The 25,967-nt window shown below is 41.1% G+C and overlaps 1 protein-coding gene across 4 annotated transcripts in view; it reads left to right on the forward strand.

Annotated features, from left to right (window-relative positions):
* Positions 1–213: 213 nt before the first annotated feature.
* Positions 214–25,967, forward strand: part of LOC106583882 (26S proteasome non-ATPase regulatory subunit 11) — a 27,274-nt gene continuing 1,520 nt past the window's right edge. The window contains exons 1-13 of one of the 4 annotated variants that reach the window (XM_014168506.2): positions 335–436; positions 15,933–16,034; positions 18,036–18,119; positions 21,701–21,963; positions 22,248–22,305; positions 22,557–22,751; positions 23,189–23,333; positions 23,523–23,646; positions 23,902–24,027; positions 24,938–24,973; positions 25,174–25,225; positions 25,548–25,690; positions 25,931–25,967. The exon at positions 25,931–25,967 is cut by the window's right edge and continues 1,520 nt beyond it. In XM_014168506.2, the coding sequence (XP_014023981.2) occupies positions 21,802–21,963; positions 22,248–22,305; positions 22,557–22,751; positions 23,189–23,333; positions 23,523–23,646; positions 23,902–24,027; positions 24,938–24,973; positions 25,174–25,225; positions 25,548–25,690 (1,041 nt within the window). In that variant the 5' untranslated portion in view covers positions 335–436; positions 15,933–16,034; positions 18,036–18,119; positions 21,701–21,801 and the 3' untranslated portion in view covers positions 25,931–25,967. Of the gene's footprint in view, positions 437–15,932; positions 16,035–16,429; positions 16,557–18,035; positions 18,120–21,700; positions 21,964–22,247; positions 22,306–22,556; positions 22,752–23,188; positions 23,334–23,522; positions 23,647–23,901; positions 24,028–24,937; positions 24,974–25,173; positions 25,226–25,547; positions 25,691–25,930 lie in introns of those variants that run through there. The other 3 variants (XM_014168504.2, XM_014168505.2, XM_045706182.1) reach the window with 3 other exon arrangements.

The raw sequence follows: 25,967 nt of genomic DNA on the forward strand, positions 1-25,967 counted from the left end.
TCAATAAAAGAAACCTCACTAAGGGTCCACTGGGAAACAGGGGTGGTTCCTATCCTTTACACATACATGGAGTTGTCCATAGTCCAGATCAAGGAGAACCTGTGTTGAGAGGTTAGGAGGTTACATTTGTATTTTATTTTAGGGAGATAACTAGCCTCGTGAAACCAGTCTGCTACCCTAGGAGACAACATTAGTGGACACTAGGCAAGGTTCCTTCTCTGTCTGTGAAACATAGGCTTCATACTCCAGTCCAATAGGTGTCGGCAACCGCCATTTAACTTCAAGGAAAAAGAAGAGCAACGTTGATTGACAGACCGGAAACAAGCCGTCTTGAGAGGAGGCAAGATGGCAGCCCCGGCAGTGGCTGAGTTTCAAAGAGCCCAGTCTCTTCTCAGCTCAGACCGGAACGCATCTATCAATATTTTACATTCGATAGGTAAGTATATAGCTACAACATAACCTGTAGTATCCGAGTGTATTGGACGTGTAGATTATCGCTAAAAGAGGCCCTGTTCATGGGTTAGAGAAGTTAGCTAGCAACTTAGTAGCTTGCTTAACTAGCTACCGTACTTTAGCTCAATGACCGTTCCGGGCTTCCCCCATTGGTCACAGTGAGTCAGCAGCAGTGACACCGGGAGCTAGCATGCTGTACAATTAGCTAGGTAACGTTAGCTAACTACTATTTTGCTTGCGCATAGAATTAATAGCTAGCTAAATGATAGAAGATTCCGACACAGACAGAAGTGATTCCAACCGTATACCCATCGACGCAACATTGCGGGACTTTCGGGAACGACAGACCAGACCGGGATTTGGGGTGTGAGAATATGGACGCCTGCTACACAGACCCAGTGGACTAGTGGTCACCAACCTTTTCTGAGTCAAAATTCAAGCCGAGGTTTACCGCTCAGATGTTTTTAACATTACTTCTTAAAAAAACGTGAGTGAGCCTATGCAAAATTAACCTATTAAAACAGTACTGTAGTAATACGTTGAATATGTACCTACCCAATTAGGAATCGTTATTTCTACCATGGTTTTTGCTTTTAACTATGTGCAGTAGGCTATAGGACCTATACATTATCACCGCATATTGGCTTTACTTGAATTGCCCTGCCAATACACTGTTCTTCTCAGAACAGTTTAAAAAAAAAATACATTTAAAAAAAATAATCGAGGTAGGCTATATGATCACACTGGCAATGGATCACTTATATTACTCCTGAAGCACAGCTGAGTGAGCATACATTTAAATGATGACCTTTTTCTATTTTACTGGGCTGATGGTGCCTGTTTCTGATGGTCAGTCTCAGCGGCGGGAGAGGGAAACAGAGTGAGGGTCCGCCTCAACATCCCTCCGCTCTCCACTGACACTGACCAAAAAGGGTCACTGTCTTCCTGCTGATGGCTAAACTCGAGTCGCACCGCACAAATTCATGTTGTTACTCCTATGACCAGAGAAAGTATTCGTTGATATTACTTGATATTAAAAAAGACTTAAGCCCCTAATAATAACAATGCAAGCCTATCGATACACTTTCATACTCATTCATTGCAGCTGCAGTGCTGGTTGTAGTGCAAATGGAAGTAGGGAGAATGCACATTTTATGGCTTATAAAAGTGTTGAATCGAAAGTGCTGACAGTGCTTAGTAAAAACTTAACCTGTTGAGGACAGACGTTCCGCTAGCGGAACCCCTTGCCAACAGCCAATGGCATCGCACGGCGCGAAATACAAAACCAACTAAATTACCACAATTCAGTTTTCTCAAACAATCAACTATTTTACACCATTTTAAAGATAAGACTCTCGTTAATCTAACCACATTGTCCGATTTCAAAAAGGCTTTACAGCGAAAACAAAACATTAGATTATGTTAGGAGAGTACATAGACCCAAATAATCACACAGCCATTTTCCAAGCAAGCATATATGTCACATAAACCCAAACCACAGCTAAATGCAGCACTAACCTTTGATCTTCATCAGATGACACTCCTTGGACATTATGTTATACAATACATGCATGTTTTGTTCAATCAAGTTCATATTTATATCAAAAAACAGCTTTTTACATTAGCATGTGATGTTCAGAACTAGCATACCCACCGAAAACTTCCGGTGAATTTACTAAATTACTCATGATAAACGTTCACAAAATACATAACAATTATTTTAAGAATTATAGATACAGAACTCCTTTATGCAATCGCGGTGTCAGATTTTAAAATAGCTTTTCGGCGAAAGCACATTTTGCAATATTCTGAGTACATAGCTAGGCCATCACGGCTAGCTATTTTGACACCCACCAAGTTTGGGACAACCTAAACTCAGAATTACTATAAGAAAAATTGGATTACCTTTGCTGTTCTTCGTCAGAATGCACTCCCAGGACTTCTACTTCAACAACAAATGTTGTTTTGGTTCCAAATAATCCATAGTTATATTCAAATACCTCCATTTTGTTTGTGCGTTCAGGTCACTATCGAAGGGTAACGCGTGAGTGCATTTCGCGACAAAAAAATTCAAAATATTCCATTACCGTACTTAGAAGCATGTCAAACGCTGTTTAAAATAAATTTTTATGCTATTTTTCTCGTAAAATAGCGATAATATTCCAACCGGGCAACGTTGTATTCATTCAAAGGCTGAAAGAAAAAAATTGAGTAGTCTCGTGACCGCGCATCTCCAGTGTCACTGTCCCCAGGCTGACCACTTACAAATTCTGCTGCTGTTCTTTGCCCAGAGACAGCAGACACCGCATTCCACTTTCTGGCGGCTTTAGAGTGCCATTGGAAGCCTTAGAAAATGTCACGTTATATTCAGTATAATTATATTTAAAATTTGGATGACAACATTTCCCAGAGACAGCCATGTACAGTGCATTCAGAAAGTATTCAGACACCTTCCCCTTTTCCATATTTTGTTACCTTAAAGCCATATTATAACATTTATTAAATGAATGTACACACAATAAATTAAATAGCTACACACAATACCCCATAATTACAAAGCAGTAACAGGTTTTTGGACATTTTTGCACATTTTTAGCAAATACAAAAACATACCTTTATTTACATAAGTATTCAGACCCTTTGCTATGAGGCTTGAAATTGAGCTCAGGTGCATCCTGTTTCCATTGATCATCCTTGATGTTTCTACAACTTGATTGGAGTAGTAAATTAAATTGATTGGACATGATTTGGAAAGGCTGTCTATATAAGGTCCCACAGTTGACATTGCATGTCAGAGCAAAATCCAAGCCATGAGGTCGAAGGAATTGTCCGCGGAGCTCTGAGACAGGATTGTATCAAGGCAAAGATCTGGGGAAGTGTACCAAAACATTTCTGCAGCATTGAATGTCCCCAAGAACACAGTGGCCTCCATCATTCTTAAAACCTGTTAGGGATAGGGGGCAGTATTTTCACGTTCGGATGAAAAGTATGCCCAGAGTAAACTGCCTGCTACTCGGGCCCAGAGTCAAATATTTGCATAATATTAGTAGATTTGGATAGAAAACACTCTGAAGTTTCTAAAACTGTTTGAATGATGTCTGTGAGTATAACAGAACTCATATGGCAGGCAAAAACCTGAGAAAAATCCAACCAGGAAGTGGGAAATCTGAGGGTTGTAGTTTTTCAATTGAATCCCTATCCAAACTACAATGTCTGTGGGGTCATATTGCACTTCCTAAGGCTTTCACTAGATGTCAGTCTTTAGAACCTTCTTTCATGCTTCTACTGTTACTGGGTAGATAATAAGAGCCCAGTCAATCAGTGGACTGCCTGAGACCAAGGAGTTGTTTACTACGTGAGCAGACAGGTGCGCCGTTCCTTCTTTTTCCTCTGTAATGAATACGCTATTGTCCAGTTGGAATGTTATCGAATATTCATGTTAAAAAGACCCTAAGGGTTGATTGTAAACATCTTTTGACATGTTTCTACAAACGGTAATGGAACATTTTGACTTTTCGTCTCTGGTTTTGCGCTTGCGCATTTTGCCTTTGGATAGTGATCTGAACGTGTGAACAAAAGGAGGTATTTGGACCAAAACAAACATTTCTTTTGGGAGTCCTGGGAGTGCATTCCGACATAGATCAGCAAAGGTAAGTGAAGATTTATAATACTATTTCTGAGTTTAGTTGACTCCAGAACTTGGCGGGTAACTGTATAGCTTGCTTTGATGGCTGAGCTCTGTACTCAGAATATTGAACAATGTGCTTTCGCCGTAAAGCTATTTTGAAGTCTGACACAGCGGTTGCATTAAGGAGAAGTGTATCTATAATTCTTTCCATAACTGTTGTAAAGTTTATCAATGTTTATGATGAGTATTTTTGTAAATTGATGTGCTCATTCACCGGGAGTTTTGGAGGAAATAAATTTTCTGAACATCACGTGCCAATGTAAAATGGGGTTTTGGGATATAAATATGAACTTTATCGAACAAAATATACATGTATTGTGTAACATTGAGTCCTGGGAGTGTCATCTGATGAAGATCGTCAAAGGTTAGTGATTAATTTTAGCTGTATTTCTGGTTTTTGTGATGCCTCTCCTTGCTTGGAAAATGCCTGTGGTTTTCTTGACAAGTTGATGTCCTAACATAATCTAATGTTATGCTTTCGCCGTAAAGCCTTTTTGAAATCGGACAATGTGGTTGGATTAACGAGAAGTTTATCTTTAAAATGGTGTAAAATAGTTGATTGTTTGAGAAAATGTAATTATGATATTTTTGTTGTTTTGTATTTCAAGCCCTGCTATTCCATTGGCTGTTGGCTAGGGGTCCCGCTGGCAGAACGGGGTTCTGCTAGCGGAAGTCTGTCCATAACAGGTTAAATGGAAGTTTGGAACGACAGTGTCTTCCTAGAGCTGGCCAAACTGCACATTCGGGGGAGAAGTGCCTTGTTCAGGATGGTGACCAAGAACCCGATGGTCACTCTGACAGAGCTCCAGAGATCTTCTGTGGAGATGGGAGAAGCTCCAAGAAGGACAACCTTCTCTGCAGCACTCCAATCAGTGGCCAGATGGACACCACTCCTCAGTAAAAGGCACATGACAGCCCGTTGGAGTTTGCCAAAAGGTACCTAAAGGACTTTCAGACCATGAAAAACAAGATTCTCTGCTCTGCTGAAACTAGTATTGAACTTTTTGGCCTGAATGCCAAGTGTCAAATCTGGAGGAAATCTGGCTCCATCCCTACAGTGAACCATGGTGGTGGCAGCATAATGCTGTGGGGATGATTTTCAGCGACCGGGACTGAGAGACTAGTCAGGATCGAGGGAAAGATGAACGGAGCAAACTACAGAGAGATCCTTGATGAAAACCTGCTCCTGAGTGCTCAGGACCTCAGACTGGGGCGAAGGTTCACATTCCAACAGCACAATGACTCTAACCACAAAGCCAAGACAACGCTGGAGTGGCTTCTGGACAAGTCTCAATGTCCTTGAGTGGCCCAGCCCGAGCCTGGACTTTGAACCTGATTGAACATCTCTGTAGAGACCTAAAAATAGCTGTGCAGTGATGCTCCCCATCCAACCTGACAGAACTTGAGAGGATCTGCAAATCATTTTTTTATTTACAGTTGAAGTCTGAAGTTTACATACACTTAGGTTGGAGTCATTAAAACTCGTTTTTTTCAACTACTCCACAAATTTCTTGTTAACAAACTAGTTTTGGCAAGTCGGTTAGGACATCTACTTTGTGCATGACACAAGTAATTTTTACAATTGTTTATAGACGGATTATTTCACTTATAATTCACTATCACAATTCCAGTGGGTCAGAAGTTTACATGCAGTAAATTGACGGTGCCTTTAAACAGCGTGGAAAATTCCAGAAAATGTCATGGCTTTAGAAGCTTCTGATAGGCTAATTGTCATAATTTGAGTCAATTGGAGGTGTACCTGTGGATGTATTTCAAGGCCTACCTTGAAAGTCAATGCCTCTTTGCTTGACGTCATGGGAAAATCAAAAGAAATCAGCCAAGTCCTCAGAAAAAAAAAATTGTAGACCTCCACAAGTCTGGTTTATCCTTGGGAGCAATTTCCAAATGCCTGAAGGTACCACGTTCATCTGTACAAACAATGGCATGCAAGTATAAACACCATGGAACCACGCAGCCGTCATACCGCTCAGGAAGGACACACGTTCTGTCTACTAGAGATTAACGTGCTTTGGTGCAAAAAGTGCATATCAATCCCAGAACAACAGCAAAGGACCTTGTGAAGATGCTGGAGGAAACGGGTACAGAAGTATCTATATCCACAGTAAAACGAGTCCTATATTGACATAACCTGAAAGGCTGCTCAACAAGGAAGAAGCCACTGCTCCAAAACCGCCATAAAAAAGCAAGACTACGGTTTGCAACTGCACATGGGGACAAAGATCATACTTTTTGAAGAAATGTCCTCTGTTCTGATGAAACAAAAATAGAACTGTTTGGCCATAATGACCATCGTTATGTTTGGAGGAGAAAGGCAGAGGCTTGCAAGCCGAAGAACACCATCCCAACTGTAAAGCACGGGGGGTGGCAGCATCATGTTGTGGGGGTGCTTTGCTGCAGGAGGGACTGGTGCACTTCACAAAATGGATGGCATCATGAGGGAGGAACATTTTGTGGATATATTGAAGCAACATCTCAAGACATCAGTCAGGAAGTTAAAGCTTGGTCGCAAATGGGTCTTCCAAATGGACAATGACCCCAAGCATGCTTCCAAAGTTGTGGCAAAATGGCTTAAGGACAACAAAGTCAAGGTATTGGAGTGGCCATCACAAAGCCCTGACCTCAATCTTATAGAAAATGTGTGGGCAGAACTGAAAAAGCGTGTGCGAGCAAGAAGGCCTTCAAACCTGACTCAGTTACACCAGCTCTGTCAGAGGAATGGGCCAAAATTCACCCAACTTATTGTGGGAAGCTTGTGGAGGCTACCCGAAACGTTTGACCCAAGTTAACATCTATGGGCTAGGTGGGACGCTTGCGTCCCACCTACTCAACAGCCAGTGTAATCCCGTGGCGCGATATTCAAATACCTCAAACGCAAAAACTTCAATTTTTCAAACATATGACTATTTTACACCATTTTAAAGACAAGACTCTCGTTAATCTAACCACACTGTCCGATTTCAAAAAGGCTTTACAACGAAAACAAAACATTAGATTATGTCAGCAGAGTACCCAGCCAGAAATAATCAGACACCCATTTTTCAAGCTAGCATATAATGTCACAAACCCAAACCACAGCTAAATGCAGCACTAACCTTTGATGATCTTCATCAGATGACAACCCTAGGACATTATGTTATACAATACATGCATGTTTTGTTCAATCAAGTTCATATTTATATCAAAAACCAGCTTTTTACATTAGCATGTGACTAGCATGTGACTAGCATTCCCACCGAACACTGCCGGTGAATTTACTAAATTACTCACGATAAACGTTCACAAAAAACATAACAATTATTTTAAGAATTATAGATACAGAACTCCTCTATGCACTCGATATGTCCGATTTTAAAATAGCTTTTCGGTGAAAGCACATTTTTCAATATTCTCAGTACATAGCCCGGCATCACAGGGCTAGCTATTTAGACACCCAGCAAGTTTAGCACTCACCAAAGTCAGATTTACTATAAGAAAAATGTTGTTACCTTTGCTGTTCTTCGTCAGAATGCACTCCCAGGACTTCTACTTCAATAACAAATGTTGGTTTGGTCCCAAATAATCCATTGTTATATCCAAATAGCGGCGTTTTGTTCGTGCGTTCAAGACACTATCCGAAAGGGTAAATAAGGGTGACGAGCATGGCGCATTTCGTGACAAAAAAATTCTAAATATTCCATTACCGTACTTCGAAGCATGTCAACCGCTGTTTAAAATCAATTTTTATGCCATTTTTCTCGTAAAAAAGCGATAATATTCCGACCTGGAAATCGTTTTTTATTACAAAGAGAGTGAAAGTAAAAGCATGCTATCCCCTCATGCATGAGCCTCAGTCTAATGGCCCTCTGATAGAGCACTTGCCAAACGCGCTAATGTGTTTCAGCCTGGGGATGGAATTACATCGTTCAGCTTTTTCCCGCCTTCTGAGAGCCCATGGGAGCCGTAGGAAGTGTCACGTCATGCCAGAGATCCCCTGTATTTGTTAGAGATGATCAAGGAGGGCAAGAAATTGTCAGACAGGCCACTTCCTGTAAGGTATCTTCTCAGGTTTTGGCCTGCCAAATGAGTTCTGTTATACTCACAGACACCATTCAAACAGTTTTAGAAACTTTAGGGTGTTTTCTATCCAAAGCCAATAATTATATGCATATTCTAGTTACTGGGCAGGAGTAGTAACCAGATTAAATCGGGTACGTTTTTTTTATCCGGCCGTGCAAATACTGCCCCCTAGCCCCAACAGGTTAAACAATTTAACTTCTCTAGGGTAGGGGGCAGTATTCTGACGTCCGGATGAAAGGCGTGCCCAAATTAAACTGCCTGCTACTCAGGCTCAGAAGGTAGGATATTATTAGTAGATTTGGATAGAAAACACTCTGAAGTTTCTAAAGCTGTTTGAATTATGTCTGAGTATAACAGAACTCATATGGCAGGCAAAAACCTGACAAAAATCCAACCAGGAAGTGTAAAAATCTGAGTTTTGTAGTTTTTCAAGTGATTGCCTATACAGTGACTTAGGGTTCATTTTGCACTTCCTAAGGCTTCCACTAGATGTCAAGTCATTAGAACGTTGTTTCATGCTTCTACTGTGAATATGGAGCGAACAAGAGGGCCTGGAAGTTGATGAGTGAGAAAATGACATGAGCTCAGAGGCTCGCGCTCACGTCAGCGTTAGCTGTGTTCCTTTTCTTTTCTGGAGACATTGGAATTGTCCGGTTGGAATATTACTGAAGATTTTGTTAAAAACATCCTAAAGACAATCCCTTTGATTGCCCCGTCTATAAATGTCTGCTCTCCTGTTTGTTCCCTGTGTCTGCATTAATGTTATCTGTTCACATCCAGACCCTGTCCTGTCCTGTTCCATGTTCATCGCCATTAAATGTTCACTCCCTGTACCTGCTTCTTGTCTCTACCAGCATCGACCCTTACATTGTGGCAGATTTACAAAGCTGTTATTGACTTTTACGACATATTTCTACGAACGTAAATATAACTTTTTTTTTTTACTTTTCATCGTGACATTTTGCACGCACTTCCTGCATTTGGAGTAGTGGACTGAACGCGCAAACAAAAAGGAGGTATTTGGACATAAATTATGCACTTTATCGAACAAAACAAACATTTATTGTGGACCTGGGATTCCTGGGAGTGCATTCTGATGAAGATCATCAAAGGTAAGTGAATATTTATAATATTATTTCTGAGTTTTGTTGACTCCACAAAATGGTGGGTTTGGTTTCGTGTCTGAACGCTGTACTCAGATTATTGCAAAGTGTGCTTTCGCTGTAAAGTTTTTTTGAAATCTGACACAGTGGTTGCATTAAGGAGAAGTGTATCTATAATTCTTTCAATAACAGTTTTTAATATTTTATCAACGTTTATGATGAGTATTTCTGTAAATTGATGTGCTCATTCACCGGAAGTTTTGGGAGGCAAAACATTTCTGAACATTACACGCCAAATGTAAAATGGGGTTTTTGGATATAAATATGAACTTTATCGAGCAAAACATGCATGTATTGTGTAACATGAAGTCCTATGAGTGCCATCTGATGAAGATCATCAAAGGTTAGTGATTAATTTTAGCTGTATTTCTGGTTTTTGTGATGCCTCTCCTTGCTTGGAAAATGGCTGTGTGGTTTTTCTTGTCTCGGCGCTGTCCTAACATAATCTAATGTTGTGCTTTCGCCGTAAAGCCTTTTTGAAATCGGACAATGTGGTTGGATTAACGAGAAGTGTATCTTTAGAATGGGATATAATCGTTGTATGTTTGAGAAATTTGAATTGAGATTTTTGTTGTTTTGAATTTGCTGCCCTGCTCTTTCACTGGCTGTTGAATAGTGTGTCCCGCGGGTGGGACGCAAGCGTCCCAGAGAGGTTAAAGGCAATGCTACCAAATACTAATTGAGTGCATGTAAACTTCTGACCCACTGGGAATGTGATGAAAGAAATAAAGGCTGAAATAAATCATTCTCTCTACTATTATTCTGATTTCACATTCTTAAAATAAAGTGGTGATCCTAACTGACTTAAGACAGGGTCTTTTTACTTTGATTAAATTTAAAGAATTGTGAAAAACGGAGGTTAAATGTATTTGGCTAAGGTGAATGTAAACTTCCAACTTCAATTGTAACCTTTAACTATGCAAGTCTGTTAAGAACAAATTCTTATTTGCAATGACGGCCTACCCCAGCCAAACACTAACCTGGGCCAATTGTGCACCGCCCTATGGGACTCCCAATCATGTCCGGTTGTGATACAGCCTGGAATCGAACCAGGGTCTGTAGTGACGCCTCAAGCACTGAGTTGCAGTGCCTTAGACTGCTGCACCACTCAGGAGCCCATGGGAAAAACTCCCCAAATACAGGTGTGCCAAGCTTGTGGTGTCATGCCAAAGAAGACTCGAAGCTGTAATCGCAGCCAAAGGTGCTTCAACTGAGTAAAGGGTTCTGAATACTTATGTAATTGTGATATTTCAGTTGTTTTAGTTTTTTTCAAACATTTATCAAAACCTGTTTTTGCTTTGTCATTATGGAGTATTGTGTGTCGATTTGAGGGGGGAATAAACAATTGAATCCATTTGAGAATAAGCCTGTAACGTAGCAAAATATGGATAAAGTCACGGCGTCTCCAATCTGTCTTAGTTATCAAAATTCTCAACTTAATTGAACGCACCAGCGGAGAACTTTGGCCATATCCTTGTCAGTGCCACTTGTGTTTGTTTTTGAACAGTAGTTTTTGGACAGTAATTTCCTCCAAGTTAGAATGTCATATTACACATTTTTCCAGTTAAGTGTTGTAGAATTGCATGAAATGTGTTTTATAAAGGGCCAACGTTTTCCTGTGTGAAGAAATGTAGGCTCAGATATATTCTATAGTCTAGGCCTACTCTAAGCCACTACACGCTCCATTAAACAGTATGTTCCATAATGCAATTAGCGGAAAATTACCATTGTGTGCGGTTTCATTTGACAGAGATGCAGATATTCATTAGAAATTTAGAAAAAGGGGAGATCTAAATAGGCCTATGCAACAACTAGCATTGGTGACCAATATGACTAGGAGTGTGTCTTTGCCAGTGGTGGAAAAAGTATGCAATTGTCATACTTGAGTAAAAGTATAGATGTTTTTATTTAACTAGGCAAGTTAGTTAAGAACAAGTTCTTATTTACAATGACGGCCTACCCCAGCCAAACCCTTAATAGAAGTTACTCAAGTGAAAGTCAACCAGTAAATACTACTTGAGTAAAAGTCAAAGTATTTGGTTCTAAATATACTTAAGTACCAAAAGTAAAAGTATGAATCATTTTAAATTCCTTTAAATTAAGCAAAGCAAATGGCACCATTTTCTTGTTTTTAAAATGTACAGATAGCCAGGGGTACACTCCAACACTCAGACATAATTTACAAATGATGCATTTGTTTTTAGTGAGTGCCAGATCCGAGGTAATAGGGATGACCATGTGTTCTCTTGATAAGTGTAATTTGGACCATTTTCATGTCCTGCTAAGCACTCAACATGTAACTAGTACTTTTGGGTGTCAGTGAAAATGTACATTTTCTTTAGAAGTGTAGTGAAGTAAAAGTAGTCAAATATAAATAGTTAAGATACCCCAAAAACTACTTAAGTAGTACTTTAAAGTATTTTATACCACTGGCCTTTGCTACTGGACAATGAAAGTAAGTTGATTTGAAAACCAATTGAACATGAGAGAAAAAGGCTACTGGTTTCAATTAGAGGTCGACCGATTATGATTGTAACGCCGATACCGATTATTGGAGGACCAAAAAAGCCGCTACCGATTTAATCGGCCGTTTAAAAAAAAAAAAAAAAATGCTTTTATTATTTTTATTTCTTTGTAATAATGACAATTGCAACAATACTGAATGAACACTTATTTTAACTTAATATAATACAAATAAAATCAATTTAGCCTCAAATAAATAATGAAACGTGTTCAATTTGGTTTAAATAATGCAAAAACAAAGTGTTGGAGAAGAAAGTAAAAGTGCAATATGTGCCATGTAAGAAAGCTAATGTTTAAGTGCCTTGCTCAGAACATGGGAACATATGAAAGCTGGTGGTTCCTTTTAACATGAGTCTTCAATATTCCCAGGTAAGAAGTTTTAGGTTGTAGTTATTATAGGAATTCTAGGACTATTTCTCTCTATACGATTTGTATTTCATATACCTTTGACTATTGGATGTTCTTATAGGTACTTTAGTATTGCCAGTGTAACAGTATAGCTTCCGTCCCTCTCCTCGCTCCTACCTGGGCTCGAACCAGGAACACATCGACAACAGCCACCCTCGAAGCAGCGTAACCCATGTAGAGCAAGGGGAACAACTACTCCAAGTCTCAGAGCGAGTGACGTTTGAAACGCTATTAGCGTGCACCCGCTAACTAGCTAGCCATTTCACATTGGTTACACCAGCCTAATCTTGGGAGTTGATAGGCTTGAAGTCATAAACGGCGCAATGCATTACGAAGAGCTGCTGGCAAAACGCACTAAAGTGCTGTTTGAATGAATGCTTACGAGCCTGCTGGTGCCTACCACCGCTCAGTCAGACTGCTCTATCAAATCATAGACTTAATTATAATATAATAAACCAAACAGAAATACGAGCCTTAGGTCATTAATATGGTCGAATCCGGAAACTATCATCTCGAAAACAAACGTTTTTTTCTTTCAGTGAAATACGGAACCGGTCCGTATTTTATCTAACGGGTGGCATCCCTAAGTCTAAATATTCCTGTTACATTGCACAACCTTCAATGGTATATCATAATTACGTAACATTCTGGCAAATTAGTTCGCAACGAGCCAGGCAATGAGCGCAAGAGCAGTGACACAATTTCATGTTAGCAGGCAATATTAACTAAATATGCAGGTTTAAAAATATGTACCTGTGTATTGATTTTAAAGAAAGGTGTTGATGTTTATGGTTAGGTACATTGGTGCAACGACAGTGCTTTTTTCGCAAATGCGCTTGTTAAATCATCACCCGTTTGTCGAAGTATGCTGTGATTCGATGAGAAATGAACAGGCACCGCATCGATTATATGCAACGCAGGACACGTTATATAAACTAGTAATATCATCAACCATGTGTAGTTAACTAGTGATTATGTTAAGATTGTGATGTGACGTTTTTTATAAGATAAGTTTAATGCTAGCTTGCAACTTACCTTGGCTTCTTGCTGCCCTCATGTAACAGGTAGTCAGCCTGCCATGCAGGCTCCTCGTGGAGTGCAATGTAAGGCATGTGGTTAGTGCGTTGGACTAGTAACCAGAAGGTTGCAAAAACGAATCCCCCCTGAACAAGGCAGTTAACCCCCGTTCCTAGGCCGTCATTGAAAATAAGAATGTGTTTTTAATCTGACTTGCCTAGTTAAATAAAGGTGTAAAAAAAAAAAATGTATATATATATATGGCAAAAATACCGATTTACCGATTGTTATGAAAACTTGAAATCGGCCATTCCGATTAATCGGCCGACCTCTAGTTTCAATGGCTTATGGAAGTCTTCATAAAATTATTGCCTGCACATTTGGTTGGATTTTGGCTAGGCAAGGTAAGACATGCCTCATGTAATGAAACGTTCTGGTTTCAAACAATTAAGCATGATTTTCAAATGCGTACTGCCTCCAGCTTATTGCAAAGTGGTGTGTCACGCACTGAAGCCTGCCTAGTTGCCATGCACTTGAATGGTGACAGGGAAGCGTACTTCAATTATCAGTTGAGAGAGAGAATGTGCTATTTGTAATCATGGCCATTTTTTTTATTTTTTTTTAACACAATTTGCCTTTAGAATTGTTGCAAAAATAATTGGGCTTATCAAAGCTGTTTGAGCTGTATCAGAAGCTTTCACGCTACATCGACCGGTATTTCAATCAAAGAATAGGCTAAAATGCACTTTTTTGTGGCTACTGTTAGCTAGCATGAGGACAAAAACTTCAGTTTACTTAACTAGCAGTCGTTCAATCTTCTCATGTAGTAGGTGGGATAATGGGACAATTCGGAGTACAATTCCATATATATCCCTTGATTGAGGTACGTTTTCCAAGCCATATCTTGCACCAGCTCAGCTGTGTTAATCTAAACAAAAGGCATTTCCAACCTTCTACTGTAGCAGAACGTATACGTTAAGATTCGAATCATCTAGCCAGCTAAATGTTTTTATTTTATTTACAAATCTAGCTAAATGTGATGGCTATCTGACTAATGCCTTTTTCTAACTCTTACGCCCACAACAGCAGTTAGGGACCGTCAACATGGTGACAAATCACATTTTTCAAATTTCAATAGCTCTTTAACCATTACTCCTAAAACTTTCAAAACTGGTTATAGCTAACCCGATGGCATAGACGCACATAGCACACTTTTTTTGTTGGTTTACATCTCACACTATTTTAAATTATTTACCATTTTTCAATAGCGCCTTGGTGATGTGATCTGCACACCTCAAACAAGGTTCATAATGTACACTCAGTGTGCCCACACGTTGCACACCCTTGTTTGTCCATTTGCATCTCATGAGATTTTACGAGAATTGTAAAATATTAAATTTTCAATAGCTCCTTAGTCTTATGACCTACAACCCTCACATGACTTTCAGAATATCCACTGTGTAGCCTGATATGTAGCACAACCTTTTGTTTGTCCATTTTCATCTCACATGATTTTACAATAATTTTCGATGTTTCTAATTTCAATAGCTCATTGGTCATGTGACCTACTGGACTCAAACAAGGTTCAGAATGTATCACTTGATTTTACATGAATTTTGTAAGCTTTAGAATTTCAATAGCTTCAATAGCACCTGACCTCAAACAAGGTTCAGAATGTACACTCAGTGGGCCTACACATTGCATACCCTTTATTTAGTTTGTCCTTCTGCTGTGGGCTGGGTAGGGCAGGGGAAAGGACTAACTAAAGGGTGTGCAATGGGTAGGCCCACTGAGTGTACATTCTGAACCTTGTTTGAAGTCAGTAGGTCACATGACCAAGGAGCTATTGAAATTTAACATTTTGAAAAATGTATGTAAAATCATGATGAAAATGGACAAACTAAAGGGTGTGCAATATAGAAGTGTAGTCGGTGGACATTCTGAACCTTGGTTGAGGTCAGTAGGTCACATGACCAAGGAGCTATTGAAATTTGAATGTAAAAAAAGTTTGTACTTTGTTTACTAATTAAATCAACTTGGAATACAAAATCCTGTTCACATTTCCACATGTTTATTAGCGTTGGAAAGCGAATTAATATCCAAATCGTGAAAATAAGATCTGTGCAATGTTGTGCGCAATTTTTCCAACATCATGACACTTATTTGGAGTCTGTGGCTGAAGTGGTTTGAAAGCTTTTGTTGTTTGAAAGCGTGACTACCCGTTGAATTTCCAACCTGAAACTGTCTTTACCTCGGTGTAATGTCAGTAATGTTAGCTAACTAGCTACACATTTTTGTTGGTAAGTAGAGCCAGCTAAATCAGATTTATTGACAGCAGAAGATAGTGGCTCAGCCTTTGTTACATTGACTGCTAGTGAACTATGTCCAATGTTGGACCCAGGGATGATTTTCCCCCAGCTAGCTGACAACTGAAAGCAGTGAGCATCCCCACTGATTATGGCAGTAACTGATTTATGGCAGTAATTATAGTTTGCACATTTTTTGTCACATATAGCCTAGATGTTGCCATCTATTACGCTAGGTCTACGTGTAAAAGGTTGTGCTGCCCATGTCAACAAGTATCCTTCTATTGTTTGTTCCAGTAAAGCGGGACATCCAGGAGAGCGATGAGGAGGCGGTGCGTGTCAAAGAGCAGAGCATCCTGGAGCTGGGTGGTCTGCTGGCTAAGACGGGCCAGGCTGCAGGTAACATATCCACCCTTCCTCATCCCCTCCGATTTCAGGTAGATAAGTGCAGACTCAGAGTAGACACATCACCTCTACTAGAGAATGATGCTGACTAGGCTTGTCACGATACCAATATTTTGCAAACAATACGATACCAGGCCAAGTATCACTGTACCGAGTAGTATCGCGATACCATGGTGGAAGAAAATCTGTGGCCTAGCATCCTGTTCGCCCCGTCCCCAGACGCTTGTTTACGTTTTCGAAATGTTCTCCAAAAACCTGTCACTGATATTCAGACTTCTACTCAATACAACACATTGAATTTAACTTCACACAGTTAAGTGTATAATATAATACTGCATAGAATGGCTGATTTTGCTAATATTTGCAACGGCCTACCTGTGATTTGGCAGGAACAATGGGAGGAAGGAATATACATCGGTGGAGGCTGCTGAAGGGAGGATGGCTCATAATAATGGCTGGAACGGTGCAAATGGAATGGCTCCAGCCATTTTCACGAGCCCGTCCTCCCCAATTAAGGTGCCACCAACATCATGGGATATACATGCATAATGATCTGCATGTCATTGTGTCAGTAAGGGGGAAAACACTGCACAAAACCTTCTTTACTCTTCAGTTAAGACACACAATCCCTCCCTTCATCACACTTTGTCTCCCTCACTCTCAAACACACATACAGACACTACTCCCAACTTTTAAAACGTTAGGCATCAAACAGAATTTAAGGGGCACCAAAAATAGATGTTTTATATAGTTTAAGCTTACACTAGGCCTATATGAGTAGCAGCAGACCCTTTTCCTTCCTGTGCCAATCCAATTTGCCTAAACCTACTGTCATTACCAGGTTGTTTGCTATCTAGGTAATATGACTGAACGTTGTTTGTTATTAAACCAGTAATTAGCGACTCGGGATTAGTTTAGAACAGCCCGCGACATGTTTTGTGAAATTATATAAAATCCACGCAAATTTCGATTTAGAAAGAAAAAACCTCCGGTAATATGGGTCATATTTCTTGAACTGATTAGGCGAGAGAGATGCCGTTTTCCATGCCTGTCGCGCAGCGGTGCTCCATTTCCCCTCTGACTCTGAGACTGCATCACGGTGAACTTGCAAAGTCTACTCAGACTGGTCTGTGCTCTTGGTTTTAACAGGCGATGAAATGATACAATGTATCAACATTGCTCGCTTTGCATGCTGCTCCAATGTAATAAATGTGCAAATGTAACAGAAGACTCATCTGGGTCTGCATCTCTGCTCGCTATCACGGCAAAATTATATTTAAAAAAACTGATGGAGGAATAGACGTGAGTGAAAAGCGGGCGGAGAGAAGCAGGTGAGTGAGGGCTTGGGATGGTCTAGAGGATGGTGCTGGCTGATTACAGCTGCCACACGTGATATGCGCATGAAATTGAAGTGGATATTATTAGACCTGCCCATACAAGAGACAAGTGGCTGTTGCTTCAATTCAACTGAATTTATTAACAAAGCTGACTTTTATAAACATTTGATAACAGACGCCAGCAGATTCTTTAGATCGGTAGGGATGAAAAAGTCAGTAATATCAAATGAAACAGTACTACGGTATTCTTAAATGGTATCATGATGTTTTGGTACCGTGGTACCGGTATACCCATAGGCGGCAATCCCAGGGGGATCTGGGAATCTGGGAAAAATATGATTTGTCCCACCCAATAAATTACTGTAAACAACTATTTATTTCAATAATATGCAATGAAAGCACTGATTATAGACACTTAATAGCGACTTTTAAAATTTCAAAAGATTGCGAACTTCGATCATCTATCTCCTACTGTAAATAACCTGCACAGTGTGTGTGTCGCCAGCAAGGTAGAAAAGACGGAAATCAGAGCATTTTTCAGTACACCAAAATGCAAAGTAAGAGCCCTAGTAGCCTAATATCTCAAAGACTAGTTGATAAAATGTTCATAAGAAAGACGTGAAATGCTAATGGCAATGTTTCTTAATGATGTCATTAGGCAGAGCGGGCAACAGATGGCACATAGACAGCAGAGCTGGGGACAGATAGGCAGGGACAGACTGGCAGAGACAGGGAGTCTCAGGTAAGTTTGAGTCTTTGTTTGTCAACATTATGAAAGGTTCTCTTTTTTAGACTTGTAAAATAGGGACATAATTGGACGATGCCATGGATACCCCCACTCTCAACTTAAACTGGTGACTGAACCAAGATTTGTTTAAGGCAATGGTATTGCTGTTGTGATTAATTGTGTAGTTTTGGGTACCGGTAGTTAGGAGTATGGCAAACACCTTATTTCTTTTCTAGGAGACAGACTGTGAGTCAGTGAGGGTGGTGAAAGGGAAAGAGCCAGGGAGAGAGACTTCAGAGGACAGTGTCACAGCCACGGCAGGACCAGGTGTCAACCTTTTTGCCAGCAGCACCAGTATAGGGGACAGTGGCACAGTATTGTCCAGTTACCTCAGTGATGGCGCACAACCATATCAGCCACACCCACAATTTTATAGAACCGCAAACTCTTGCCAAGTGAGTGTTGACGTTTCAAGAGAAATGGTTTCGCGATTTCCCATGGCTACATTATAAACCATCAATAAAAGGAGTGTTTGCACTGTAGTCAAGGGTTTCAAGCCAGCCATATTTTGGCCAAAAAGCAGATGCTGCCTTCATTAGTGCAGGTTTTAGGAACTGGAGAAAATCCACTGTAAAATTCACAGCACATCAAAACTGCCTAACCCACTGCAACTTTAACTGTAGCAGCACACCAGCTGTTATCCAGTGCGTGGGGTAAACGGCAGGAGGACGCAAGGCATGAACTGCTTGATGAAAATTGTTAGTTCGGTGCCGCATGTGGCAAGACCGGGACAAGCCTTTAGAGGCAGTGGGAATTTATACCAGCTTTTGAAACTTAGGACAGAAGAGGAGGATCCCATTTTACTGAAGTGGTTAACAGAGCATACCACAATGTGCACAGAATGAAATTCTGAACATCATGGCCAATAGTCATTCGAGTCATTCGAGGCATTGCAGCTGAGATTAGGTCTCTTCCGATTTGTACAATTTTCAGTAATTGTTGACGGTACTCATGATGTCTCTGGTGCTGAACAGGAGAGTGTCTGCCTGCATTATGTTGACTATGACATTGTCCCTCAATAGGAGTTTATTGGGCTATCCAGGGTGTCGGAGACAACAGGCGAGGGCATTGCGAAAGTAGCAACTGATGTGTTGAGGCTCAATTTGCCCATGTCTGGCTTACGTGGACAGAGTTACGATGGTGCCTCAAACATGGCAGGAAAATACACAGGTGCACTAGCAATTGTGAGGAGGCAGCAGCCATTAGCCCTCTATGTGCATTGTGGAGCACACTGTGTAAATCTGATTACACTGGTTGGCTGCTCAGCCTCCCCACTGATCCGGGATTCCCTTTCTTGGGTCAATCAGTTAGGTTTAAGAGCATGTTTGAATCAAATTCCACGTCCAACGATGCACATCTGACCACCCTAAAACCCTGATGTCCAACAGGGTGGGCTGTGCGGAATACTGCTGTTAGAGCTGTGTTAGGGCAGTATGAGTGGGTACTAAGCAGCCTAGAGGAGATGGCAAAAATTGTATCCAATACAGCTTTAACTGCCAGTGGCATATTTGAGCACTTCAGCATAGGCAAGACTGTGTTGGGCCTCACACTTGCCTCTGCTGTTTTTGGAGAGCTTGAATGCCTAAACATTTCACTGCAGAAGAAAACTCAGACTGTCTCCGGTATGCAGGCTGCAGTTGAATGTGTGTGTGTGTGTGTGTGTGCGGTCATCTCTTAGGGGCAAGAGAAATGACGAAAGCTACCGTGCACTGTATGAGAAAGCAACAACATTGATTGAATCCATTGAGACACACTCAAGACGATTTGCTGGCAAAGCAGTGGATCACTATAGGGCAGAATTTTTTTTAAAGTGTTGGATGGTGTGGAGGTTCAGTTTGACCATTTTGACCAGGACAGTCTAAACGTCCTGCAAAAGTTGGAAAGAGCGCTTCTCACGGGGGAGTTGGATGAGTACCCTGAGCTGAACATAAATTCTCTTTCAGGGCAGTTGCGCCTCTTTTGCAACAAATACACCTGTAGCAGCAGTGGAGAGGCAGCAGAGGTCCTCAAGGAGGCTTCCAGTGGAGGTGCGGGGGGTTGTTTCACCAAGTTGAGGTGCTGATCAGAATTTTGTTTGTGGTGCCAGTGTCTTCATGTGAGGCTGAGAGGAGTTTCAGTGCACTCCGCAGGATGAAGGCTTGGATACGGGCTAGCTTGGGCCAAGAGGGACTGAATGGCATAGTTGTCTGTAATGTAAGGGCTGGACAGTCTCGAGGGAAAGTATCTGCCAGCAATTTGTTGGATCCATTGAAACCCACAAATATATGTTCGGTTCAGTAGTGTGTATAGCAGTGGTTCTCAACCTTTTTTGGGTACTGGAACCCCTGTATATTTTGAGGCAAGGCAGGCAGTCCTCAGGGACCCCCACCCCCTCTATATTATATGTAAAGTATGTTCATTATACTTATTTTATTTCACGGACCCCTTGCAGTTACACCAGGGACCCCTAGGGGTCTACAGACCCCTGTTTGAGAACCCCTGGTGTGTAGTAAATCTGTTCTTTTGTTTAGTAGTTTTTAGTACATGACAGTACACTTACTATTTATTTTGTTATTTTATTTAAAATTGCTACTTTGTGACATACTTGTCCATAGCTTTTGTTTGAAGAGTTGAGACACTGACTGAACAATAAATATTTTTGAAGGATATTTTGGTCGATTTATTTGGGTTATTCATTGAAGTAGTTCTTTCGTTTTTAGAACTGTACTTATTTTGAGCTTTTTGTTCTTGTAAAGCTATTGTAGTAGATTCAGGTCAGTGGCACATATTTAATGACTATATAAATGTAGCAGAAAAAGTAAAGTGAAAAAGTAAATTCAATACTGAGACCAACTTTGGTTCTCAATGGAGATTATTTTAGATCAGATTGTATTTACGAAAACTGCACCCATAAAGTGTACAGTACCATTGCCACCTACTGGCCTTTCTTGGTATTGCTGGTTGTAAATACAAACACCTGCAAACATACTGGACTGATAAGGAACACTGCTATAACTATTATTTGTAGTAGTATTATAATGATTTAAGCATTTGAACAATTTGGGACAACCCTTCAGTTAACTACCTATCAATTATCCAGTAGTAGAAATTATGGTTCCTCAATATGCGTTTAACATATTACAATGTAGGCTATGTGTTACAGCACTACTTTTGGTGTCCCCCTCAGGAATTGCTCTTGAGAATTTAATGTAATTGTCCTCTCGAAAGTTGATACCATGCAACACTAATACTGACTAGTTTTGTCATGATCTTCAGTATGGCTAGGAAACAAAACACGAAGCGTACTAAATTGCTGACAAATGCTGTGGAAATTAACTTTTTCTATAATGTTGGTGAGAGTGACGGTGACAAGTTTCTCCTTGACTGTGCGCAAGTTTGAGATTTGATTACATTGCATGCAGACTGCCCAGAATTACTGATCTACAAATCACCTTGCATCCCAAATACCTAGTCATTGTGATCAATATTAGTGTTTCTGTTCCTCACCTTGGCTTGCTTTAACTGATCCCCTCCAACCTGTTGTCTGGGTCCCTCAGAGCTGGGCGGTCTCCTGAAGTATGTGCGGCCGTTTCTGAATTCCATCAGCAAGGCCAAGGCAGCGCGGCTGGTGCGCTCGCTGCTGGACCTGTTTCTGGACATGGAGGCAGCTACAGGCCAGGAGGTGGAGCTGTGTCTGGAGTGCATTGAGTGGGCCAAGGCTGAGAAGAGAACATTCCTCAGACAGGCCCTGGAGGTGAGGAGTGGAAGAGGGGACCCCACTGGAAGAGAGCTGAGCGGGAGCACTGACATGATGGGTTTGGTTCGCCTCACTAAATGGTTTACAGTGGATGGAGATTAAGCCCGTCTTAGGGTTCTTGAGTCTATTTCGCTCTATGTAGCGCTGCAGTTCTTGCTGCAAGGGCCATTGGTGTATCTTGATGACACATTTCAATTCTGTCAATTTGGGAATTGAGTTGAAATTCCAATTGAACCATTTTAGAATTTTCTTTCTTAAAATGGACCTCTGGTGGTGATGATTATGTTAGATGATTCCAGAGGTGGTGGTATCCTTGACTTTGTCTCTCTCTCTCTCTCTCTCTCCAGGCTCGTCTTATCTCTCTGTATTTTGACACAAAGCGGTATCAGGAGGCGCTTCATCTAGGTGCATTTTTTGTTTGTACAGAAACAAAAAAATATTAATCACAACAAAAAGCAGAATATGTTTACAGTTGGTATTCCTAATAAGTGCACATCAGATACATGTTAACTCTGTTTTATACACTTCAGTTGACCAGTCCCAATTAAAGTACTTTAAAAAATGCCCTTCATATCTGCCAACTCTGGCTTGGTGTACTCATTCATGTCTCTCCCTCTCTCTCCATCCCTCCCTCCTTCTATCCCTCTCTCCCACAGGCACCCAGCTACTCCAGGAGCTGAAGAAGATGGATGACAAGGCCCTGCTGGTGGAGGTACAGCTGCTGGAGAGTAAGACGTACCACGGCCTCAGCAACCTGCCCAAGGCCCGAGCTGCCCTCACCTCTGCACGCACCACCGCCAACGGCATTTACTGCCCGCCCAAGCTACAGGCCGCCCTGGACATGCAGTCAGGTCCGCTACTCTCCATTCGCCTCCCTTACAACACCCACCAATAGTTAATTCTTATGTCCACTGTGTAGGAGTGTCCTCTACAGTTTTTAAAATAAATTATTTCTTTTTTTAAACATTTTATAATTTATTTTTAAATCCTTTTAAAGTGGTAGGGCATCAGCCAGCTCTTCCACATCCACCAAGCATAAAGGCCTGGATCCTAACTAGACACAGCTGTAGGTTGACTTTTTCTGGTTGTACAGAGGTGGCCATGCAGTGTTGAGATATTGAGTCCAGTTGTACCTCTGATTTCCATGTTTACCTCATTGCGCTCAGCTGGTGTCCTGGGTCTAAATCAATCCCTGATTAGAGAACAAGCATGACAATCAGCATCGCAACAGGACTTGAGGTACAGATTTGAGTAGGTTGATAGCCTCCTCACCCCTCCACCCCTACAGGGATCATCCATGCAGCAGAGGAGAAGGACTGGAAGACTGCCTACTCTTACTTCTACGAGGCCTTCGAAGGCTACGACTCCATCGACCACCCCAGAGCGATCACTGCTCTCAAATACATGCTGCTCTGCAAAATCATGCTCAACCTGTAAGCAGCTGAACACTCAACTCTATATGTTGTGTGTAATGATGATCAATGTGTAATCACTATACTGATGCATGATATAACTTTGGAATTTGAGTAAATATGCAGTGCAACTGTTAGTTAGTTATGTGTGGATAAGAGCTTAAGAGGAAAGTTGATGTCTTGGATGAGTAACCTGTTGTCTTGTTGTAGTCCTGAGGAGGTCCAGGGTCTCGTTGGTGGAAAGCTAGCCCTGCGGCACGCCGGGAGACAGACGGACTCTCTGAAATGCATGGCGCAGGCCAGCAAGAACCGGTCGCTGGATGATTTTGAAAAGGTAAAAAAGAGCATGTTGAGTGAACTGAATAGCACTGAATAACATTGACGCACAAATGCATTTTTTCATTTGCTGTTTTTATCCCTTGCATTGTTTATCCCATATTGTAGGTTCCTTAACACCTGTTTTACTCTTCCTCTCTTTCTATCCCCCTCTTTTGCTAAATCTTTACTTTCTCTTTACTTTACTTTCTCCCCTCCTATCTATATCCTTCTATTTTCCCCATTTCTCTCCTCTATCCCCCCCTCTCTCCAGGCCCTGACAGAGTACAGAGGTGAGTTGAGAGACGACTCCATCATAAGCACACACTTGACCACGCTCTATGACAACCTGCTTGAACAGAACCTCATCCGTGTCATCGAGCCTTTCTCCAGGGTACAGGTGAGCTTACAGCTGAGCATTTTGTCGAGGGTGGGCGCATGCTTTCCAGTCCAGGACTAGGCTTTTGTTCTTGTAAAATTCTTTAAGAATTTGTTAAGTCTGTAAAATCCGAATTGCTTTGTTTTTAAAAGTAGTAGGCTTGAAAGAGAGTGACTCGGTTTGGGCTGATCTGTGACCCGCTAGCACCTCCCCCGGTAAGAGGGGAATGAGGCAACCTTAGTTACACACAAGGGAACTTTATTGCTGTACACACTCACAGCAGACAGGGAATAGATGTGGGAAGGATGTGGTTCTGTAATACAGGAGATGAGCAGTAATGAATAGGCTGTACACTATTAGCACAGCAAGAGGACTGGTAAGGACTGTATAAATATAAAGGACTGTATAGATCAAGACTATATAAGCAAACAATTATCATTATCTACTACCAACAGTAAATAGTAAACACACACACACGTTACAACAATAACAACAACAACTCAGTTCAGCACGCACTCCATCCCACAAGTCCCCTCAGAGGAGTGAACAGACACTGGCCTGCACAGTCAAAAGAGCTGTCAGGTGTCCTGCCCAGTAACAATGTACCCCTTAGCAACCCAGGTCACACATGTTTGAGAGGCCAGTTTATTGTACCCCTAGGGTTATGGGAAGTGGAGTGGGCAGCTTGAAAGGGTTGTGAGATGCTGATAAGTTACTGGCAGGGAATTTGTAGCAAGGCTATTTGTAAAAGGCTAATATTTGTTTAGCTTTGTTCAGCTTGGATATTTTGTCTTGTAAAGTTCTTTAAAGATTTGTAAATATAAAGTTCAAATTGCTGTGTTTTGTAAAAGTAATATTTGTAGAATTTTGTCTAGTATTTGTTTTGCTTTGTTGAGCTTGTGTTCCAGACCGTTGTTCTGTCTCCCCACAGATAGGACACATTTCCACCCTCATAAAACTCTCTAAAGTAAGTCATAGCTTATTCCACTATTAGGACATTAAATGGTGTCAGCACAGCTTTCACTTATTTTTGTTATTTTTCCTTGCCCATTTCCTTGCTTAAAAATGTGTTTAATTTTTTTTTTTTTATGATTGGTGTTCTTTTTACTCCATTCATGGTGAGCGTGTGTTTAGCTGTGTTGATTTGGTTTCTTCACCTCTACACAGGGAGATGTCGAGAGGAAGTTGTCACAGATGATTCTTGACACAAAATTTCACGGTAGGTGTCTATGATAGAGAAGTGTGTGTTCAAATTTTTCATTATGTATTTATTTGGACAGTGACGCTAAAACTTGCCGACCAATCTAAAATCCTGGAGCATAGAGCCAAATTAAAACTTTTAGCTTTACTTTCCAAATCAATACATAGGGGAGTTTAAATCCAGATGTCCTCCTCCCGTCATATTAATCCCATAGTTGTTGGGAAAATGTAATAATTAACTTCAAGTTAAAGGAAGACGATCACATTTTTTAGGTCAGTTTCTTTTGCCTTGACTCTGTACCTACTTGACACCATCCCTCCACATCCCTCCTTCTCTCTAGGTATTTTGGACCAAGGCGAGGGTGTGCTGATCATCTTCGATGAGCCTGCAGTAGACACAACGTATGAGGCGGCCCTGGAGACCATTCAGAACATGAGCAAAGTGGTGGACTCACTCTACAACAAAGCCAAGAAGCTCACATAGGTCAGTCAGTCCCCTGAGCCGCTAGCAGAATTGGAGTCATATAGAATAAATGTATGTTGAATATGTGTCATTTATGTATGACAGCCCTGCTTTGGAAATTATGGGACGGTTTCTCAAACACAGATTAACCACATTCAATTGAGTATGCTATTTAGTCCATGACTAGGCTTGATCTGTGTCCCTAAATCTGCTGCCCCAGCCTGCTAGTTAATATATTTTCCCTTTTGTCTCTTTCCAAAGAGGAGGCCACCTGTACCCCAGCACAGAGCTTGTCTGG

The sequence above is a fragment of the Salmo salar genome, chromosome ssa23 (assembly GCF_905237065.1).
Source record: "Salmo salar chromosome ssa23, Ssal_v3.1, whole genome shotgun sequence".
NCBI lineage: Eukaryota > Metazoa > Chordata > Actinopteri > Salmoniformes > Salmonidae > Salmo > Salmo salar.